Source organism: Saccopteryx leptura, chromosome 2 (assembly GCF_036850995.1).
Source record: "Saccopteryx leptura isolate mSacLep1 chromosome 2, mSacLep1_pri_phased_curated, whole genome shotgun sequence".
NCBI classification, from domain to species: Eukaryota; Metazoa; Chordata; class Mammalia; order Chiroptera; family Emballonuridae; genus Saccopteryx; species Saccopteryx leptura.
Window position 1 is genome coordinate 96,729,125 of NC_089504.1, and position 20,610 is coordinate 96,749,734.

The 20,610-nt window shown below is 58.1% G+C and overlaps 1 protein-coding gene across 1 annotated transcript in view; it reads right to left on the reverse strand.

The window, feature by feature from the left end:
- Window positions 1-257: 257 nt before the first annotated feature.
- Window positions 258-20,610, reverse strand: part of PHF2 (PHD finger protein 2) — a 92,407-nt gene continuing 72,054 nt past the window's right edge. The window contains exons 10-22 of the mRNA XM_066368349.1: window positions 18,507-18,598; window positions 17,093-17,182; window positions 15,703-16,071; window positions 14,704-14,823; window positions 14,069-14,187; window positions 12,267-12,445; window positions 12,065-12,135; window positions 11,144-11,307; window positions 6,037-6,311; window positions 4,088-4,183; window positions 3,521-3,630; window positions 2,333-2,753; window positions 258-1,555 (exon numbers count right to left, since the gene is read on the reverse strand). Of these exons, the coding sequence (XP_066224446.1) occupies window positions 1,467-1,555; window positions 2,333-2,753; window positions 3,521-3,630; window positions 4,088-4,183; window positions 6,037-6,311; window positions 11,144-11,307; window positions 12,065-12,135; window positions 12,267-12,445; window positions 14,069-14,187; window positions 14,704-14,823; window positions 15,703-16,071; window positions 17,093-17,182; window positions 18,507-18,598 (2,195 nt within the window). The 3' untranslated portion in view covers window positions 258-1,466. The remainder of the gene's footprint in view (window positions 1,556-2,332; window positions 2,754-3,520; window positions 3,631-4,087; window positions 4,184-6,036; window positions 6,312-11,143; window positions 11,308-12,064; window positions 12,136-12,266; window positions 12,446-14,068; window positions 14,188-14,703; window positions 14,824-15,702; window positions 16,072-17,092; window positions 17,183-18,506; window positions 18,599-20,610) is intronic.

The window sequence follows — 20,610 nt, forward strand, 5'->3', positions numbered from 1 at the left end:
GAACACCCAGGGATGGGCATATAAACAAAGCTCATAAGAAATGTACAAATATAAAAAGCTACAAACATTAATAAATTACAGCATCACAAAACACAGAACACTTCACAAGGTGCTAGTAAAATAACTGTCCCCCACCCCCTTCATCAACAAGAAGGAAAGAAAGAGCTGGTATTCAAGTTGAAGACGCATCTTCAAACATGTCTGAAATAGATCTTTTGTGTACTGTTCGCTTCTGTAAAGACAGATATAAGGCTGCACAGACATCACTTGTTTTTCAGGCAATACCTTAGTCCCTAAAAAAAAAAAAAAAATTAACCATAACAATAAAAAAAAAAAGGAGGAGGAAAAGGAAAAGCATTGGAAACCCAACTGTTCATCGGACTCGGCAAAAAACCTGTATAAATGTTAATGAAGGACTCTATAGAAAGAAATTCCTAAAGATACTTTTACTCTTATAAAAAAGAAGTTATTTAAAAAGCTATTTACATGCTACATTCTATGAAAAAATATGCTTCAGGAAATACATCTAAAATTAAAATACAGGATTGCCTGAGAAACAAATCCAGCCCCTCCGTGTCGATGGGTGGACACGCGGTCCAGGAGCCACCCACGCACTTGACACCAAGTGACAGGCGACAAGACAGAAGTGCCAGGCCCCCCGCATCCTCGGGCCGCCCAGCCGCCGGCCGCCCCGCCAGGTCCGAGGCAGGGTGCCTTGGCTGACAAGTGCTTCTGGGAGAGTAGCCAGGGGAGCCGCAGGGCCCCCCACTTGGCTTTGCCTGGGCCCCACATTGTGGCTTGGGACCCCACGGTGGCTCCCCTGTCCACTAACACACTGACCCTGCTGCCGGCCCCAGTCATTCCTAGAAATGCCCTGGGCATTCAAGGGGTGACACCCGCCACCTGGCCTACGACCCACTGGCCTGGGAGCCTGGAGGCCCCTCTCCTGGCCAGGCTGAATGCTCTCTGGACGTATCTGAGAATCCCTTGGAAAGAGATGGGGGGGCACATAAAGACCCTGCTTTCTCCTCCGCTTCCTCTCTAGTGTCCCTTGCCTTTTTTTAAGCCTCTGGAGGCTACCAGCCTGTGGCCGGCTCAGACTCTGGGCCCGGTGAGTGGCTGGCTCACACCTCCTTCCTGGAAGGACTCGTGCTCCCAGCGGAGCTGCAGAGGCCCTGCAATCACAGCCACGCTCGGGGGTGCCTAGAGGCTGTCCTGAAACTGGAATGGTCCTCACACTGGCGGGGCCGAGTTTCGGGAACTGGTCACTCTAAGCAACTGGAGAAAGGACATCTGTCCGTATCGGCGAGCTCCGCCTGCGGAAGCAACAGACGCTTGCTCTGCGTGGGGAGGAGTGGCGGGGGGAGGCCAGGCGCTCCCCGGGGAGAGGCCACCCTCCGGGGCTGATGTTGTGGCGGGGCTCCAGGGGTCCTGAGCGGAGCAGAAGGATCCTGGCTTTCCAAACTTTAAAGGAGCAGTTTTCCATTCCGATGAATTTTCAAAATTTTCCCAAGCCTCTGCTTAGCGGTGGCCATGCCCTTTTTTGTACGTTTTCCTGGGGGTAGAAGAGGGGACATAAGAAGGCAGATAGATGTGTGAGAGGGCAAGAGGGGCAGTGTGTGTGTGGGAGGGGCAGTCTGCAGACCCTCCTTGACTCCCCCATCCTGTTGTAAAACAAGCCTGTGACCCCCGAGCCTGCGGGCTCTGCACGCCCCGCCCCGCTCCCAGCTCAGGGGTTACACGGAAAGGGAGCAGTGATGGAGGGGCGCTGAGGCCAGTGTGGGACAAGCCAGGACAACGCTGTTATGATGCAGTGAGGCCCTCTGCCCCACACCCCGGCAGGAGGGCCCCCTGGAGCCACACTAGTCGTGTCCATGACTGCCTGGGTCTCAGGGCTAGGGTGAAGGGCTCTGTTGGGAGAACGAGTCCTTCGAGGAAAAAGGAGTGAGCCAACCACTCACCAGGCCAGGTGGCCAGGGGGCTGACAGCAGAGACGCAAATAGCCGTGCCACCCCAATTCACACAGAGGACCCTGGGTCTGTCACCCTGGGCCCCTCCCAGAGAGCCCTCTGCAAACCACTGATCACACCCCAACCCCAAGCTGGGCCCCAAGGTTGAAGCCCTCGGGGTCTGAGGAGCTGGACCAAACTCCGGGGTAACTAGACGTCCCTGGTGTGTGACCCTGGCTCTCAGGCTCGAAAGAGACCACTTCTTCCCCACACTGACTGTGCAGCCACAGCTGCACGCGGCTACAGCGGCACCAAGGAAGCCTGTGGTCATCTACGGGGACAGTCTGCAGGTCTGGGCTGCTTAGGGCTGGCAGGTACGGTACCTTTGGCAGCAGTGTTGTTGGGGGACGATGCGGAGGGCCGCCTCTGTGTGAGGAAAACCCCGGGGGCCATGGGCTGTGAGGCGCGGCCTGCCTGGGCCCCAGCGAAGGCGCCGGCCACGGTGTACTCATGGTCAGCCAGGCTGCTGCTGTGCGCCTCGGGAGGTATCTCGGGCGAGCTGCCCTCCTGTGAGGCCTGGCTGCTTGCAGTACTGGTGGAGGCCGTGCTGGTAGAGGCCGGGGTGGTGGAGGCCGAGGTGGTGCTGGCCGAGGTGGTGGAGGCCGAGGTGGTGGAGGCTGAGGTGGTGCTGGCCGAGGCCGTGCTGGCCGAGGCCGTGCTGGCCGAGGCTGAGGCCGAGGCCGAGGTGGTGCTGGGTGTCAGCTTCCTCTTGGAGCTCTTTTTCTTCCTGCTTTTCTGCTCCTCCTTTGAACAAAGCATGTGAGCCAGTTAGCCAGCAGGGCTGGTGGGCCTCAGAGGCTGGGCTGTCAGAGCAATGCGACCCTGGACCCGGGGGAGGCGGGTCCCTGCACACGAGGCCTCCCCAGTGGGGCTGGACTGCCAGTGCTCTGGGAGCAGGGAGGGCTGGGCCAATGCCCGAGCCTCGCAGAGTAGTGCTGGGCCCCAGAGGGACCACGCTGCCCTCAGCGCAGTGGGACCGCGCTGCCCTCAGCGCGGCGGGACCGAGCAGGATGTGGCACCAGCACTCAGCCCCCACCACAGTCACCCCACTCTAAGCTGCCCTGGGATTCTTGGTTCCAGAATATTCACTTTGGTCCCGTTCACTTCCTCAGTACCCAGATAGGGTTGAGCCTGGTCCAGCAAGCACCTGACAGGCCGAGACCCTCTCTTCAGAGGGAGCTGGGACGAGGAGGAGCTGACGTGGCAAACAAGATGGGCAGAAGATGGAACGCCCATTGCCAGTTCCAGGAGGACAGGAAGACAATGCTGGGTCACCAGGGATTGGGGAGGGCCCCCAAGAGGAGCCGCTGGCCAGGGCTCTCCCTGCAGCTAGGACACCTGGCCTCACTAACAAGATACCAGTCAGGGTCAGGGGCCCAGACCACCAGTTCCCCAGCCTGAGGGATTTAGGGGCCCAGAGGAACAGGGGTCAGCAATACTTAAACTCCCCTAAGCCTGTGCCAACCCCAGTCTGGGTGGGTTCTGCACGGGGCTGGGGGTCCCCTCCTCACCTGCTGGGATAGCTTGGCTGCGGCGGCCGCCAATCCAGTCTCGATGGAGGCCACTCTGGTCCCCTCTCGAACAGGCCTGTCCTGCCTCGGCACCGACGGGCCAACCCTCGCTTTGGGAAAGAAGGTCAGCCTGTCTCAATTGGCTGCCCGCCACCGTGGGCATCCCTGGGCTCCCCCGGACCTGCCCCAGTCTGTTCCTAAGTCCCAGGGATACATCACAACTTGGGGAGGGTCAGTGAGAGGCTCAACAGGGTAGGGGATCCCACTCCGCAAGACAAGAAAGGGCAGATGGGGGTCAAGTGGAAAGCGGACAAGGCCCCCATCCTATTGGCTTCCACAACTGGGGCCAGGTGCAAAGACGGCCCTCCCAGGGCTGCTCACCCAGGAGAAACTAGGAAGAGGGCTGGCCCACCTCGGGGCACCACACCAGCACACCCCCAGGAGCACCTGGGCTCCAGGTCTCAGGAAGGAAGCAGGCAGGTGACACCCATCTGAGCGCTGCACAGAACCAACATGCCCGTGGCCACCCTGTCAGGTGTGGACGGGGTCCTCCTGTCCCAGCACTACCTGTTGGGCTATAGGGAGCATCGTCTGAGGCTTTCCTCTTCTTGGACCGGGACTTGAAAACCGGGCTGTCCTCGTCAGATTCCAGAGAGGGGTACACTAGAGAGGCAAGGGCAGAAAGGGCTGAGCTGCTGGGCCAGCCAAGGGGGTGAGCACCACAGGCCCTGGCAGAACTGGTCACTGACGTCCTCAGAGCTGGGCCAGCCAAGGGGGTGAGCACCACAGGCCCTGGCAGAACTGGTCACTGACGTCCTCAGAGCTGGGCCAGCCAAGGGGGTGAGCACCACAGGCCCTGGCAGAACTGGTCACTGACGTCCTCAGAGCTGGGCCAGCCAAGGGGGTGAGCACCATAGGCCCTGGCAGAACTGGTCACTGACGTCCTCAGAGCTGGGCCAGCCAAGGGGGTGAGCACCACAGGCCCTGGCAGAACTGGTCACTGACGTCCTCAGAGCTATCCTTGGGTTGAAGAGCACCGGGCACAGGGCGCCCCAGAAATCGTCCCGCCCAGGCCCCCTCTAGGTTCAGAGAGGGGCAGCAACTGGCCAGCCAAGAGGCCCCCAGCCCTGGGGGGAGGCACCTGGACAGCCTTGCGCACCCCAGCCTGGCTGCAGCAACCACTGGACGCCCAGCTCTCCTCACAATGTCTCACTCTCTGCTGCTATCAGAAAACGTCAAGTGTCCATGGAGCTGGGTGGCTCTGACACCCCAGACCAACCTCAGGGAGCCTCTGAAGGAGGGAGCCTCACACAGTATCTCCAGGTGACTCGCATGTGCCACTCCCACCCCCCCATACTACAGGTTGTGAAACTCACACACCAGGATTTGTGGCACCTGAACACACAGGACCAAGCCCGAGCCCAGAAAACGCTGTTCACTCCACTTTCCGTCGAACCAGGGCAGGCCCACAGTGAGGCAGAAATGCGCCCATAGAGCAGGGTCAGCCACACTGCCAGAGGGCTGTCTGGGGATGGGGGTACGACACGTGGCCCCTGGCCCATCAGGACTGTGCTGAAGGCAGGCCCTACAGCATGGAGACAGCACGCTCCTCACTCTGGGTAATGAGGGACCTGTGTCAGCATGCTGTGCCCTGCGGGGACTGAGATGTCCCTAGGCAGCTCCTTGCTTCCAAGTCCCCTCCCGTAAGGCTGACAGCAGCTCTTCATATTCTAGAGCCTGGAGCCTACAGGAGTCATGCTGGGGGGGGAGGGTGAAGGGCCATGTCCCCAGGAGGAGACAATACCCAGGGCCCAGCCCCTCCCTCACCGTGCACCTCAGATGCAGTCCACAGGGCCACCCCCGAGCCTGTTGCTCCATCCACATGGAGACAGACAGGGTAGACGCAGTTCATTGCATCTACTAGAGTGAAATGTTGCAGCTGCATGGAGGGCAGTCGGCCAGGTCCTCAGCAGGTGAAATAAGCTATAACCTTTGACCCAGCAACAGTCCTCCTGCATATGCACCTAGGGACTGCAAACAGGCCACACAAACCCCCTGCACACCAACTTTCACAGAAGCACTATCCAGTCACTAGAAGGTGGAAGCCCCACAAGTGTCCTTGAGTGGACGAAGGCATCAACAATGTGGTGTGTCCACACTGTATAATATTATATATTTAGCCAGACAATGAAGTGCAGACACAGGCCACAGCGTGGCTGAACCCTGAAGGTATACTAAGGAAGCCAGATGTGAAGGACCAAGCACCGTCGGCTGCTGTGAACTAGACATGTCCCAGGATATCTGGGACACAGAGTAAACCAGTGGTTCCCAGGGGCCAGGGCAGGGAGGAGGGGAAGGGGCAGTGACATCGTCTCAAATTGGCTGTAGTGATAGTGACACCTCCTCTCAATATACTAACCACCACCAAGCTGCACACTTTTAAAGGGTGATGTCTGTGGTCCATCTCAAGACAGGGCCAGCCCCACCGCTAGAGCTGTCCCTGCAGCGGTGCTCACCGTAGTCCGAGTCCTTGAAGCAGGCATCCAGGTGGTCCTGCTCCTCCTCATAATCATCCAGGTCCACGCTGTTCTTGGCCACCCTCTTCAGCAGCCGCTTGCCTGTGCTCTTGCCGCCGGCTCCGTTCTTCCGGCTGCCGTGGGCCGCCAGAGAGCTGCCCTTGGCCTGGCCAGCTCCCCACGCGGTCTGCAGGCAGGAGTCGGAGGCCTGCAGGTTGGCCATGGATAGCATTCCCTGAATGGCTTCCTGCGTGCTGGGGGAGGCTGGGGGCTGGCTAGAGGCACAGAGAGACAGGCACTCAGACCCAGTCCGAGTCCACGGCCCACAACCCGCACGTCCTCTCGTCCAGTGATCAGAAGAGGATGTGGGAAGGAGGATGATGGTGACTGATGACTTCCCTGTGGAAGGGGCCAGCCACCCCTTCCCCTACACTCTATCCCCACCCCTCTGCAAAGGAAGGGCTGGCGGTGTCTGGACAGAGAGTGGCCTAGACAGGGAACACAGGGAGAGGAAGGGGAGGAGGGGAGGAAGGGGAGGAAGGGGAGAAAGAGGGACAGAGGGAGGTAGCTGGCAGACCAAGGCCCCAAGCTGCTGGTCCTCCTCCATTTCTGCTGGCTCTGCGCACTCAGCATCCCCCCAGTGCTGCTCTCCCACAGGGACCCCTGCCCTCAGCTCCAACTCAGGGGCTCCTCCCCCAGCACCTTCAAGGACACCCTTCCACCCAGCACCCTGACATGGGGCTCCCACAGCCCATGCTCTGCCCAGGCGACACTCACGCTCTCTCCAGGACCGCACTGGCACCTGTGACTACACCCTCACCCAAACCTACACCTGATCCTACATGCATGTCTAACTGGCACCCACACCTGCAACCACATCTACACTTAGGCCTACACTCACATCAGCACCTGCATCTACACCCCGTCTGCACTTGTATGTACATTCCACCTGTACCTGCATCTACCCCAGCCCACACCTACACCTATACTTGTACCTGCACCTGGATCTATACTCACATCTGCCTGCAGCTACACCCCTACTTACAGCTGCATCTGCAACTCCACCTGCTCTGCTCCTGCACCCCTATTCCACCTGACAGCCACAGCCATCACACCTCAGCTTTGAAATGCCCAGGCCGAAATGATGGTGTAAAATGTTGCAGCTGCGTGGAGGATGGTCCTGGCTGCGCTCTCCCGGCTGCGTCCTTGTCCCCTGCCCATGCTCGAGCTCCTGCTATCTTCCCCGGCTGCCCTGGCTCCCTTCCCTCCAGAAGGATCTGCTCTGGCTTCTGAAACACTCAATGTAACCAGCACCACTGCCCGACACCCTATTATGTGCTGTCCTGGTTTTTGAAGGGGCAGGCAGGTGGCACCTTCCCACAGAGCCAGGTGCAGAGAGCTGCAAACAGTGGGCCTCTCCAGGCTGAATCCTGGGTTCCCCCAGCAGCTTCCCGCCCCTGCTCGTCACTGCAGACACTCCCATAGGATCCATGCCCTCTGCCTGTCCGTACCCCAGCCCACACTTCTCACAGCCAAAATCCCTGGGTAGCTTACAAATGCCAATACCCAGGCACTGCCCAGAGATTCTGGACTGGCCTTGGCTCTGGGTACCCCTGCAGCCAGGGTAGAGGACCTTGCCCTGCTCACCCCCCCCTATAAGGAGACCTGGCCTAGTGGGGTGTCTCCCTTCAGGCCCATTTCTGGCCATCACCCGGGACAGGATGGCCAACCCTGCCTATGGTCTCAGCCACAACTCTCACTGCGTCAGGGCCTGGGAGAGAGGCGACTGTCCCTCTGCTCTCTGGGGCCCTGGCATGCGGTTGGGGGGACCACAGCCCCACTATCCCTCCTCCTACTGCAGATCCAGGAGTCTCAGGGGAAGGCAGCAGGAGTGCCACCCTCTATGTCTGATGTAGAGGCCCCCTCTTGTCCACCCCATGAGCCCCCGCAGGGGACAAACCTGCTCTCAGGGCCGCTGTGACCCCGATGCAGCAGCAGAAGCTGCTGACCCACACGGCCTCACTGAGGGGTGTGCGCCATCCTCTCTCACACTGCCCCCTCTCTGTCCCCATCTCCACTTTCAAGTGCTTGACACACATTTAGTAAGACCATTGAAATGGGAAGGGGTCAGGAATACCTGCTCAGAAACAAGAGGTTCCCAAGCCTGAAGCCGAAGGGGGTGGAGAGATGGAGCTGCCACAGAGGGACAGACACCTGAAGTCCCGGGGCCACCTCGGCAAGTGTGGACAGAAGCATCCTGCGAGAGGAGCTGCTGGGCTCCGGGCCGGGCTGGAGGAGGCGATGGCGGCTCCTCTCTGGGCAGCCCCCCTCCAGTACCACTTCCCCAGCCCCACCCTGGACACGCTGGACCCAAGTGTTTGGGGGTTTTACTGGAACTGAACAGGATTGAGTTCCTAAGCCACAAACAATGGGAAAATCAAGTAGTGTCAGACCACCCTGCTTCTTCAAAGAGCCCAGCCGGGTCCTCTGTCTGCCCCAGTGCCCACGCCCACAGCACTGGCCCCACAACACCATGACCTGCCCTGTGCACAAAGCACAACCCTGTTGGGAGCACGCAGCATTCGGCAGCATTCGGCAGGGACAGTTTCCTGACCCAGCATGAAAGCTAGCAACCCCACAGCTGGCCCTCCGCCCTCTACACCAGACTTGTGGAAGGAGGACAAGGTCTGGCTTGGCCCAAAAGATTTAGGTACCTTACCCAGCCTCAGACCACACAGACGCCAGGCTTCCAAAAAGGATGGGAAGGTGGGAGCCAGGATACCCCCCTTGAGGGTCCCTTAGACGCTGGCCACCTGCCTGTGCCAGCTGGACCTCAAGGGTCCAACTCAGCTGCAACCCAAGAGGGGGCCACAGGGCCCAGGGACACTGCCGGGGCTGCTGTCTGTCCACACCAGGGGCAGATCAAGGAGCACAATCTAACCAGCGCACATGGGAAGTAATACCTTAATCTCCCAATTATCATATCAAAATCCTCTCCTTCCCCCTGGCAGTAAACACCAAGCAAACAGAAATTAACATATTTTCCTCTATTTTCTTCAGCTGTTGTTGTTCCCCCCCCCCCCCAAAATAGTGAATACTTAAAACAGAGCAAACGGACCATCAAAAACTGACCGATGCTCCAAACGGGAGACTCCGGAGAGGAACTGCTTGTGGCAGACGAGGGGGAGGGGGCGGCCCAGCAGGCGTGCTGCAGAGCACGGGCGTGCAAGGCAGACGTGTGAGCATGCCTGCACATCAGCCAGAGGGATGTCTCCTGGGGGTGGGCCTGCCTGGGTCAGCAAGGAGCCCAGAGCTAGGCACCCATACTCCCGGCTCCACGAGTCCTGGGCACCGGCCTGTCTGTCCTCATCCCAGTGGTCTCTCCCTGGACCCGGCAGGAGCCCAGGACATCTAGAGCTCCTCTCTGGGGTCTGAGTGTCAACCAGTTACTGAGGTGTGGGCTAGCTGCCGTTCTCCTCAGAAAAGGGCGCCCCCAAGGGGCACGGAGATGACTCTGGGCACTCGCACCCTACAGAAACGGGGCTCACGGCCGGGCTTCTCCTCCTGGCAAAGGCACGCAGGGCATCTCTGAGCAAGGGGTTTCGGTTTCACACCCACAGAAATCACTTAAAGCAAACCAAGGGACCCGTACCTACACCCATGAAAAGACATAACACTGCACAAAAACAATAGTAAATTATGAACAAAAATACAGCTATTTGATTAGCAAGAGCCCTTTCCAATCAAGCCCTGTTCTGCCTCCTGAGAGCCCCTTTGTCTAAGATGGGTCAATGCATGGCCTCCATGGACTTCCGCAGTCCTGGAGACCTCAACCCTGTAAGCGCGGACTCAGTGGGAGAAGGGGACACGTGGAGAGCAGACCTGGGGGACTGAGAGGGCACCAGGCAGGCCACATGGTGCCACCTTCCTCAGGCCACGTCACTCTGGCCTGGATGTCTCCACCCAGCATGGTCAGCATCCCTGGCCCCCCGTGCTCAGGATCTGTTATCAGGCAGGTGGAGGCTCTGGTCCTCCCCTGCTGCTTCCTAGCAGTGTGGCTGTGAGCGAGTCCCTGAGCCTCAGTTTCCCCATCTATGCAGCAGGAATCTGCGGCTATCTTGAGTACTAGAAAGGAAGTCTCCACCTCCACACCTCCTAATTCCTCATTTTACTTATAGAAATTCCATGTGAAAAAAAAAATATTTGGCTGAAATGCTTAAAAACACAACTGGGACTGAGAGAGAAACAAACCCCAGCTCTTCCTCCAATGCAAAGTCCAGATGAATCCATTTCTCAGGTATCACGGGACTGGGGCTGCCCGGGCCTGGGCAGAGACGGCCACCTAGCCCGAGATAAGTGGACACTCATCCTGCAGCACCTGCCTGTCCGCCCAGAATCTCAGGGCCTCTAGGATGGAACATCACCCACACCTGTGTAAGCGGGTTCCTGACCCAGTTGAACAGCCTGCCCCCACTGGTGCCAACCCTGCCCTCAGACTGCAGGTTCTCACGTCTCTGTGCTCTGAGGCCACTGTCTCCTGTTCCTTGGGGTCAGACTTCTGCAGGGAAGGCAGTCTTAAGGTCCTGGAGAGGCTCATAAAATGCCCTTGACTTGAATGCGGGCACACACCATGGAAATTCTTTGACACTATTTTTATGGTGTTCAGGAATTGACACGACAGAAACAGCTGGACGTCCTAGCCTGGAACAACCCGGACACCAGGCCAGTGCCTGGCCCAGCCCTGCCTCCCTGCAGCCCCACGGGCACAGCAGCCTCTCAGCTTCCCCTGCCAGTCCCTACCCACAACTGCCCCTCAGACTCAGACGCCTCCCTGCCCAGGCATCTAGAACTGTGGTGGGGAGGGGCCCCATCCTCGGAGCTCTGCGTCCTCCATCAGGACCTCCACAGACATGCAGGACCAGAGGGCCAGCAAACACGCACCTCCCCTCCCCGACCACCTGACTGGGCAGGGGTCCTACTCTGGCTGCTCAGCCTCTGAGACATGGGCCCGTGGAGCCCCCTGTGTGCAAACCGCCCCACCACAAATATCTGAGTAGCCCACGTGGAAGCACCCACACACCCCGGCCACCTCTGGGCCCGGGCCTACCTGTTGGGGTTGTAGTCTAGTGCGCCCACTTCCTCGCTGGCCTGCAGCAGGTCCAGGATGCCCGCAGCCGAGCCCCCGCTGTCCTTCTTCACTTTGGCGTTGCGGGTGGGCTTGGTGTCCGTGTCGATTCGAAGGGAGCCCTCATCTGAGGAATCGTCACTTGGCTGTGAGGATAGAGGGCCAGTCAGAACAGAGCTGGGGGAGGGACAGGGCTACTGCTCCCCTTGACAAGAAAAAGAAGTTTTGAAAAGTTCTAAGAGCCTGCCTGGTAGTGAGCCCGTGGGCTGGCCGGCCAGGCACACGCTGGGGTGGGTGCTACAGCCTTCCGCCGGGATGGCAGAGCCCCCACCCTGCAGGGGACCGAGTGCCATCACACCCAGTACTGTCTCCCAGAGGAGCCCTGGTCCCAGGACCTTGCACAAAAGCCTCAGTGTTGGACACGGGTACAAAGGAGCTGGCGTGGTCAGGTGAGGAGTGGGCAGGGGGGTGCACCAACAGCCAAGGGCCCCAGTGAACAGGTGGCTCTGAGGGGACACCCCATGGCACCCCAGGAAGGATGTGACTCCCACAGAGACCCTCCAGTCTGTCTGGAGACAACCACCACATCCTGGTTGAACAATACCTTACAGATTCTCTCACTGACTGCCCCAGCAGCCCAGCCCTTGACACTAAGTGCATTATGCTCACAGCAGGTCTGGCTGGGCACCCCCAAATCCCCCCTGTTCACACAAACCTGCATACCCTCCACACCCCACACCTGCTTTTGTTCCTCCTGGGCAGGGCTCTGGGCTCACATCCTGCCCTCTGGAGCCCAGCCCTCGCACAAACACTCCAGGTAAAGGGTGGGGCATAAAGATGTCCCTTCGCATCCCACGCAGAAAGCGTACCGGCCACGGTATCGGGGCCTCAGACAGCACTCACCTTGTACAGTGCCGAGTCCAGCTTTGGCTTCGTAGTGGGTGTGGGCAACGGCTCCTTCTTGTCCAGTAAGACTGAGGACAGAGCAGACGGGAGTTGGCGGTGGCTCTGGGAGGATGGCCCCGCTGGCCACACCCGACACCTGCCTGCTCCAGGGTGGCCCGACAGGGCCGGGTCTACCCCTCCCCATGTCCCCCCAACTCACAGGACAGGTCCCTCTTCGGAGTGTTTTTCTTCCTCCTGATGGGAAACTCGTCGATCTTGAGCTCCCCATCATCCGACACATACTCGTACTCGTCCCGAACAGGCTGGGGCTTGTCCTCCTTGAAGTTCTGCAAGGCCCCAAACACCCCTGGACTTGGCTGTGGCTTGAGGGCCTTGGAGCTGGGATAGAAGTGGGCTGGTCAATGGGGTCCACGTGGCCTGGCAAGTGCCCCCAGCACCCTGCCACAGGCCTCAGAGGGTCAGCAGTCAGGCTGCATGCTTCCCCACCCCATGGCTTCCTCCCAGATGCCATGGACCCGAGCAAGGACAGTGCGCAGCCCATGAGGTGGGGGCCCACCCACCTCACCAGTGCTCACTCAGCCTCTCCCTGGGCTGTTTCAGGGTGGACCCCTCACTGCCCCAACCTGGCCACTGGACCAGCATGGCATCCTTCAGCCTGCCCCACAGGATCTGGCCACGGCCTCCCCGACGGCTTGGGCCTGGGCACGTGCTCAGCCATGGGGACAGCAGGCTGGGGCAGAGATATCCACAATTCCCAGCCACAGAGGCTGACCACCTGCGAACCTGCTGGTATGGGTATGAGCTAGGTAACACCTAACACCAAGTACACACACACACACACACCCATGTACATACACACAGGAGTGATGTGGTTATAGTGTCATGTCTACCTTCCTCTCCATTTCTAAACTCTACACCATGGTGCGTCACAGAGTTAATGCCTTTTAAAAGCTCCCCCGGACCCCAAGATAATCAAGAACATCCTCAGAGCCATGAAGTCAGGGCCACAGGGCCCCAGAGACCAGCCTCATGTCCCTTGATCACTGAGTGGTTCTCAGCACATTGCTGTGAGTTCTTGGGGATAACGGGCTCTGCCTGGTCACCAGACACTGGCCTGCCCCATTTCTGCATCACCTGGAAGTGGCCTGCCCCTCCCATTTCACAGATGAGGAAACAGGCCCACCATAGAAAAGCGGCCCCATTCCTACTGGGATGTATCTGCTTCTGGCTTCAGGGCACCCAACCTGAAATTCTGACTCAGCAAGCAACTTGTGGGATCACAGCCAGTGAGAGGCTTCTCGGCTGGTGTGAGGCTGTGTCCCATATACCTCACACCGGGCTGGGCCACCATGCTGGTCATCAGACATAGACCTGTCCCACAGTCTGGAACCTAGACACATTGGCTCACACACACGCACCCTCCCAGGCTGGGCACCTGAATGTCTCAGCTCAGTTTTATCTCTTCTTGGAAGCCGGCCCACCTCCCTCAGGCACACTAGGACCCACAATCATAATTTTAGGGGGACTTGAGAGTACTGGGTTCATTCCAGCCCCTCCACACTGGCCTCTGGGCTCCAAGGCCAGGGCCCTGACCCCCACTACATCCTCTGTTGCCAGCAGAGGACAGTCACTCGGCTAATATCCACCCAATCACACTCTTCTCATCCCTGTCAACACATACTGTCCCCTCCCCACCCACACAAGCTATTGGCTTAGGAGGCAGAGAAGGAGATCTGCCCACATGGCTGCCCCAGGGGTATTCCCGGTAATGTCAGCTCGGGAGGGGCGCTTCACCCTGGAGACCCCTAGGAGATGGTGTGTGTGTGATGTGTGTGGGGGTGCGACGGCACAGTGTGTGTGTGTGTGGGGGTGCGACGGCACAGGGTGTGTGTGTGTGTGTGTGTGTGTGTGTGTGTGTGTGTGTGTGAGAGAGAGAGAGAGAGAGAGAGAGAGACAGTGGTGCAAGCAAGACCAACCCCTCCTGTCACAAGCATCACATACCCCAGAAGTTTCTTATTGGAGAAGGAAAATGAGAATTTGGTGTCCTTGTTCCCTGAAGTAGGAGGTTTCTCTAACTTCTGCTCTTCCTCCATCTTCAGTAGAGAGTCGGGTTTGCTGTTCTGAAAAGCAAACCCAGGACAGTCCTTAAGTCCCACACAGGATGTCAGCGGGAGAGGCCGCAGAACCAGCGAGCCTCCTCCCTTTGACCACGCCACCATGGGACCACCGGACCTGTAGGACCTGCCCTGGGAGTGTGAGCTCAAACCAGTGCCAGCTGAAGGACAATGTGGTCAGTCAACTCAAAGGACAACGTGCTCAGCCTCTTAGGCCAGGATGCTCCCATAACAACACCAGGAGAGTTGGCCCCTCCAAGATCACACACACCCCGAGACCTTCACAGCACTGCTGACTAGGGACAGGGCACACACTTGCACGTGCCCTATAAGAACACTCAGACACGGTTGCACAGGTGTGCACCTCTGCTCACAACACCAGGCCCACATGCGCTTCATATTCAACTTCTCTCATGATCGCAGGCCTCCCTGAAAGCGGACTCATTTACCCACGTGCACGTGCAAACACACTGGTATACCCACAGGCACACACACATGCACACCCATGTGCACACATCGCACCTTGTACTTCCACTTGGCCTCCGACTTGCTCTTAGTTTGCTCTCGGATTTCCAGCCTCTCCACATCATTCTGTGTGTTGATTACCTCCTTGTTGGGCACACTCAGGACGCTCTTTGGGGCCTGAAAAATGGAAGCCATGACCCAGTGGTGGACATAGGAGAGCAGCGGGGACACCTCATGTTTCAGGACAATCAAGAGCCATAAAGTCCCTCTCTCCTTCTGGCCCACACACAGCAGCTCATCCATCTATCCTCTACCCATCCACCATCCACCCACCTACCCATCCATCCAACCACCCATCCATCCAATCATCCATCCATCCACCTACCCACCCACCCAGTGATCCACCCACCCATCTATCCACCAACCATCCATTCATCTGCACATCCACCTATCCATCCACCCTTCTAGCTTTTCTTCCTCCCTCCATCCTTTCTTCCATCTGTTTGTTCATTCATTCATTTATCTTCCCTCTTTGCCTTGAAAATGGAAAAACCACTGTGCCCACTGCAGCCCTGGGAACACTGGCCCTGGTGGTCACCAACCTTCTGAAAGGTTAATAGCCTCCCACTGGCAGCAACTCACTCAATGAGACCTGGTCTCAGACACTCATGGTCCTTGAATCCCATATCTAAGACCTGATCACACTGGTGGGTCCTAAGGGCCAGGCCTGCCTCTCACTGCTCACAGGGGCTCAGGCCCCCAGGGCACCTTGCCCCACTGCCAGTGTCTCTCCTGCCTCCCCACTGCTCTCCACTTGGTGCCTCACCCACCTTCTGATTTCAGCCAAGGCCTGGGCCCCGGGAAGACTCAGGCAGCTCACCCCCCAGGTGACCCTCCGTGTTGCTACCCTGCCCCAGCCCACCATGCCAAGCTTGGGGTAGAGCTCATCTGCCTGGGTCTCTTAATACAATAACATGAAAGCCACAGTTCCGTCCTACAGGCCTGGCCCCCAAAGGTGTCTGCAGGCCCACAGGTGGGGAGGGCAAGACCACTTACCTTGCCCTTCTTGGGTGGCTCGATCTTGGTCAGTGCCTCCTTGGTGTGGGCCTCCAACAGGTCGAGGTTGGGGATGGTGGGTGAGACAGAACCCCTGCACTTTTTCCCTTTCTTCTTGCTCCCATCCTTGAGCTTCAGCGACTTGGGGGGCTTTGGAGGCTTGGGGGACTTTGGGGGCTTGGGGACTTTGGACGGCTTGGGCATCTTCATGGTTTTGGGAGTCTTCTTTTTGGACACTTTCTCCAGGAAGGACCGAGGAGGGCTGGCCTCAATGGGGGACGGGGGCTCCTCCTTCTCTCGGTCCCCGAAACAGACCTCATTCGAGGAGATGGCTGCAGTCACTTCTGGTCTGGCAGACTTGGAAGCAGTCTGGGTAAAGGAGAAAAAGAGGTTACCAACCACCTTGTGCCAGAAGGGGCTAATGGCCTCAGGCCATGGGAGACACTCAAGCAGAAAAGAAGCCTCCATCTACACCACTGTGTGACACAGGCACGTCTATACCTTAGTGTGACATGCTATCCTACACCATCTATGTGACATACATCCATCTATACTATGCATGTGACAGCACGCCCATCTACACCATCATATGACATGGACATATGCTTCTACTCTATCTGTGTGATGCACTCACATCTGTCTACACCATCGCTGACACATTCACATCTCTACTACATCCATGTGACACAGTCGCATCTGTCTAAATCATCCACGTGATATTAGCACATCAACCTACACCATCCATGTGACATGCACATACCTATCCTATATCATCCATGCGTTAAAAACTCGTATCTGTTTATACCATCCATGTGACACAGATACATCCACCTACACTATCAGGTGGTAGGTTCATGCCCATCTACACCATTGTGTGACATGGCACATCCATCACAATCCCTGCGACCTGCTAGCATCTATCTACACCCTGTGTGACATGCTCACTCCTGTCCATACTATCCATGTGACATGGGCACATCTGTCTACACTATCATGCGGCATGCTCACATCCACCTACACCATCATGTGACACACATTTGTCTGTACCATCTGTGTGACATGTCCATACTTGTCTACACCATCCACATGACATGGCCACATTCATCTACATCATCAGCCACTTGACCCCTTTACACACTTGGTGTGTACTGTTCGAGGGGCTAGAGTCACCCTCCCCCACCCCCACGGGGAGCTCCAGGGGAGCCCTCATTCCATCTCTCCCTGAACACCTGCCAGGAGACTGCGGCACACCATAGGAGTCTAGGAGTCTGAGTCCACATCTCGCAAGTGACCCACATGGCAAGCAGTCCCTGGCAGGCAGCTCTGGGAGGGTCAGAGAAGACAGAGGCCCCCTACCACCAGGGTCAGTGGGCCCCACGGTCAGCCCTACCTCACTGAGCCGGATCTCTTTGGCGAGGTCTTTGATGAGCTGCGAGGGTTTGAAGTGCTCTGGGAGCTCGTCTTCATGCTCTGCCAAAGCCTGCAGGACAGCATGACAGGGTCAGTGCGTCAGCCACCAAGTCTGTGCAGGGATGCCTGCTCTCCGCACCACGGCCACCTCCACTCCGCCTCCCACCCGCAGGGGCCCGAGCATGCTCAGCCACCAAGTCTGTGCAGGGGTGCCTGCTCTCCGCACCACGGCCATCTCCACTCCGCCTCCCACCCGCAGGGGCCCGAGCAAGCTCAGCCTCTGTGATTCCTCACTAACCCTCACTGTCCCTCCAGACCCTGCCCTGCCTACTGACCCAGAACCCACCACAACCCAGACAGGCATGGGGTAGGGGCTGCCTGGGTACGGACTAGCTTCATGGGGTCCTGGAGAAATCAGCTCACTCTGGCCAGATGCTACTCTGCCATGACGGAGAAACTGAGTCCCAGAAAGGACGAGGCCACCAACGCTACCACCAACTACGGTGTGAATAGGCTGTCTGCTCTTCCGGAGCACAAGGCTGCTATTCTATTCCGGGCAACCTGGCTGAGGTGGGGCGGGAGGGACACCCTGCACTGCTCACTCCAAGCCTTGAGGCTAAATGAGATGTGGCCACAGGACAGCACTGGCCCACCCACCCACCAGGCCTACCGGGAGAGAGGCCGGAAGCACACAGGTTTCCCTCCTGGCCCCCACCCCCAAAGCCTCCTGGGGGGCCTGCTCAGACAGTGCTGACTCCCTGACTGGGACAGCGGACACCTCCCCAGAGTGCCTGAAGCTGACTGGGCCCCGCCCCTTTCTCTGTACTAACAATCCAAGCAAAACGCAAGGGAAGCCTGAAGCTACTTCTCTGGGGCCTCCACTGGACAGAGTTGCTCCATGGGTGCTCATGAAATGCTAACACTCAACTGCAGGGGCCTTGCAGGTACAGGACGGTGCTACTGTGGGTGGCCGTGGGGTAGGGGACGGGTCCGAGGAGGAAGGGCCTGCACTCATCCCAGGGCAAGCCAGGCTGAGCTGATGCCTGGGCTGGGAGGGGCTGGAGGACATCCCTGCCCTCCTGTCCAGAGCTCAACGCTCAGTCACCCGGCCAGCAGCTGCGCAGAGCCCTGCTCCCTGACCTCTGGGTGCACCCAGCGCTGTCTCCACTGCCAGTCTTCCTCCCACTTGGTCCCAGCCCCGTGCACGCCAGGCTCCGAGATGAAGGGCTCTCTCCTGTTCGCACCCCACCGCCTATCCCGCCCAGGTACCTGACCTGGACTGGTGGCCGCCTGCTCTCCACACTCTAGTTCCCACCAAAGGAGGACGAGCCCTGCGGTGGCTCACTACCCGCCATCCTCCCCCCGCCCTGGTCACACCTGGCACACTTCCCTACCTGCTTTTTTGTCCATGATCTGAAAGCACCATTGAGAATTTTAGCTCCTTGGACTAAATGAGGGGGCAGCTGCTTCCCGGATTTGTGAGAACCTGGGGAAAGATGGAGAGGTTAGCCCAGGTGGGTGCTGGCCTGTCATCACCTGCGGCCCACAGGCGACTTCACACTCATGGTGGGGTGGAGGGTGGCAGTGGGCTAGGCCTTCCAGAAGCCTCCACCCACCACCACCTGCCCAACTGCCAACGGTTCCTCTTGGAACCTGGAGGACTCCCATCCAGGATGCCCTCCAGGGAAGAACTGGGCCTCCTACCATCCACACTCCAGGCCTCCTGCCCTAGTGGCCTGGCCCTCCCCTCTGCCTGGCCCCCAGCCACCTCAGCAAAGGTCAGAGTTGTGCCCCACCCCAAGCATCCCCCTTTCTGACTCCCACCCCCACGTTGCCCCTGCTCAACTGAGGGACACTGGGAATGACGGGAATGACAGGCTGGTTCCTACTGGGGCCCATCTCAGAGATGCCCTTGGGGGTCATCCTCATAAAAAAGGGACAGCATTTGCTGCTCTGCTGAAGAGCTCTGACATCACCAGGTAACCAAGGGACATCTGCCTCGCAGGAGGCAGCTCCTGGGTCCTCCGGGACCTGAACAGCTATGCTGTCACTGTTCACAGAGGAGGGCCTGAGACAGAGTGGCTGAGGTGCCCCAGCATGGCTCCGCTGTCCAGGAGTCACCTGGTCTCTGTTAGTCGGTGCTGGGTGTGGCCCTGCCCACACTTCCCCACCCTAACTCCCACCACGCACCTAGGGCAGAACACGCCCTCTGCCAGGCATAGCTCAGAGCTCTGAATTTGGGGATCAACGGAAAAATCTCATTGAAACCTAGCAAGCTCAGATGAAGAACCATTTTCACTTTCTTCTTCTCAAACTAGAACCAAAGTCCAGGGGACCTCAATAGGTGGGCAGCTTTAAGCCTGACCTGTGGTGGCACAGTGAGGAAAGCATTCGAGCTGGATTCTGAGCTTGCTGGTTCGAAACCCTAGATTTGCCCGGTCAAGGCATGATATGGGAAGCAACTATTACAAATTGATGCTTCCTGTTCCTCCCCCCTTCTCATTGTCTCTCTCATCTCTCTAAAAATAAATAAATTCTTAAAAAAAAAAAAAAAAAAAGAAGAAGAAGAAGAAGAAAGGCCCTATGCATTGGCCCAGCATGCAGAGGTTCTGGGTTCAATTTTCGGTCAGGGCACACAGGAGAAGTGACCACCTGCTTCTCCTCACCTTCTCTCCCTCTTCCCCTCCCACAGCCATGGTTCAATTGCTTCAAGCATTGGCCCCAGGCACTGAGGATAGCTCAGTTGGTCCCAGCATGCCAGCCTCAGGCACTAAAAATAGCTTAGTACTGTAGCACTGGCCCAAGATGGGGTGGCCAGGTGGATCCCAGTCAGGGTGCTTGTGGGAGTATGCCTTGCTATCTCCCCTGCTCTCAAAGAAAGAAAGAAGAAAGAAAAGGAAGGAGGGAAGGAAAAGAAAGGAAAGGAAAGGAAAGGAAAAGAAAAGAAAAGAAAAAAAAAACAGCTTCCAGACAGGCACCACTGAGAAAGGAGAGCATCAAAGCAAACCTCCTGTGTTCCCTCACAAGGCTGCAGGAAGTCTATGGACCCAAGGGAAGGCACCAGCACTGAAACCCAACACGTAGCTGGCAGGGCCTAGGACTGAGGGCACCATGTTCTCGGAGGTCAGGAACCTGGTGGAGCCTGCCCCTCCCCTTGGTCTGTCTACAGGACCTTGACAGGCACACCTAACCCCATACAGCAACGATGCCTCAGAGGTCCCTCTGCCAGTGGCCCTGGGCCAGTCAAACCCCCAGACCTCTGGATGTCCCAACTGAGCCCTGTCAGTAACCACACAAGGCCACAGACACCAGGCAGAAAGCACACCAGGCCTGGGGACACAGTCAGCACTTTTTCTGAAATACCAGATGGTCTGGCAGGCAAGAGTCCAGTGCAGCCCCACAGGCACAGACAGGGAAACCAAGGCCTGGGAGCTGAGGGCACTTGATCAGCCCCCCGAAGGCAGTGCTCAGCCTGCCCCAGGGTCTGAGACACACACA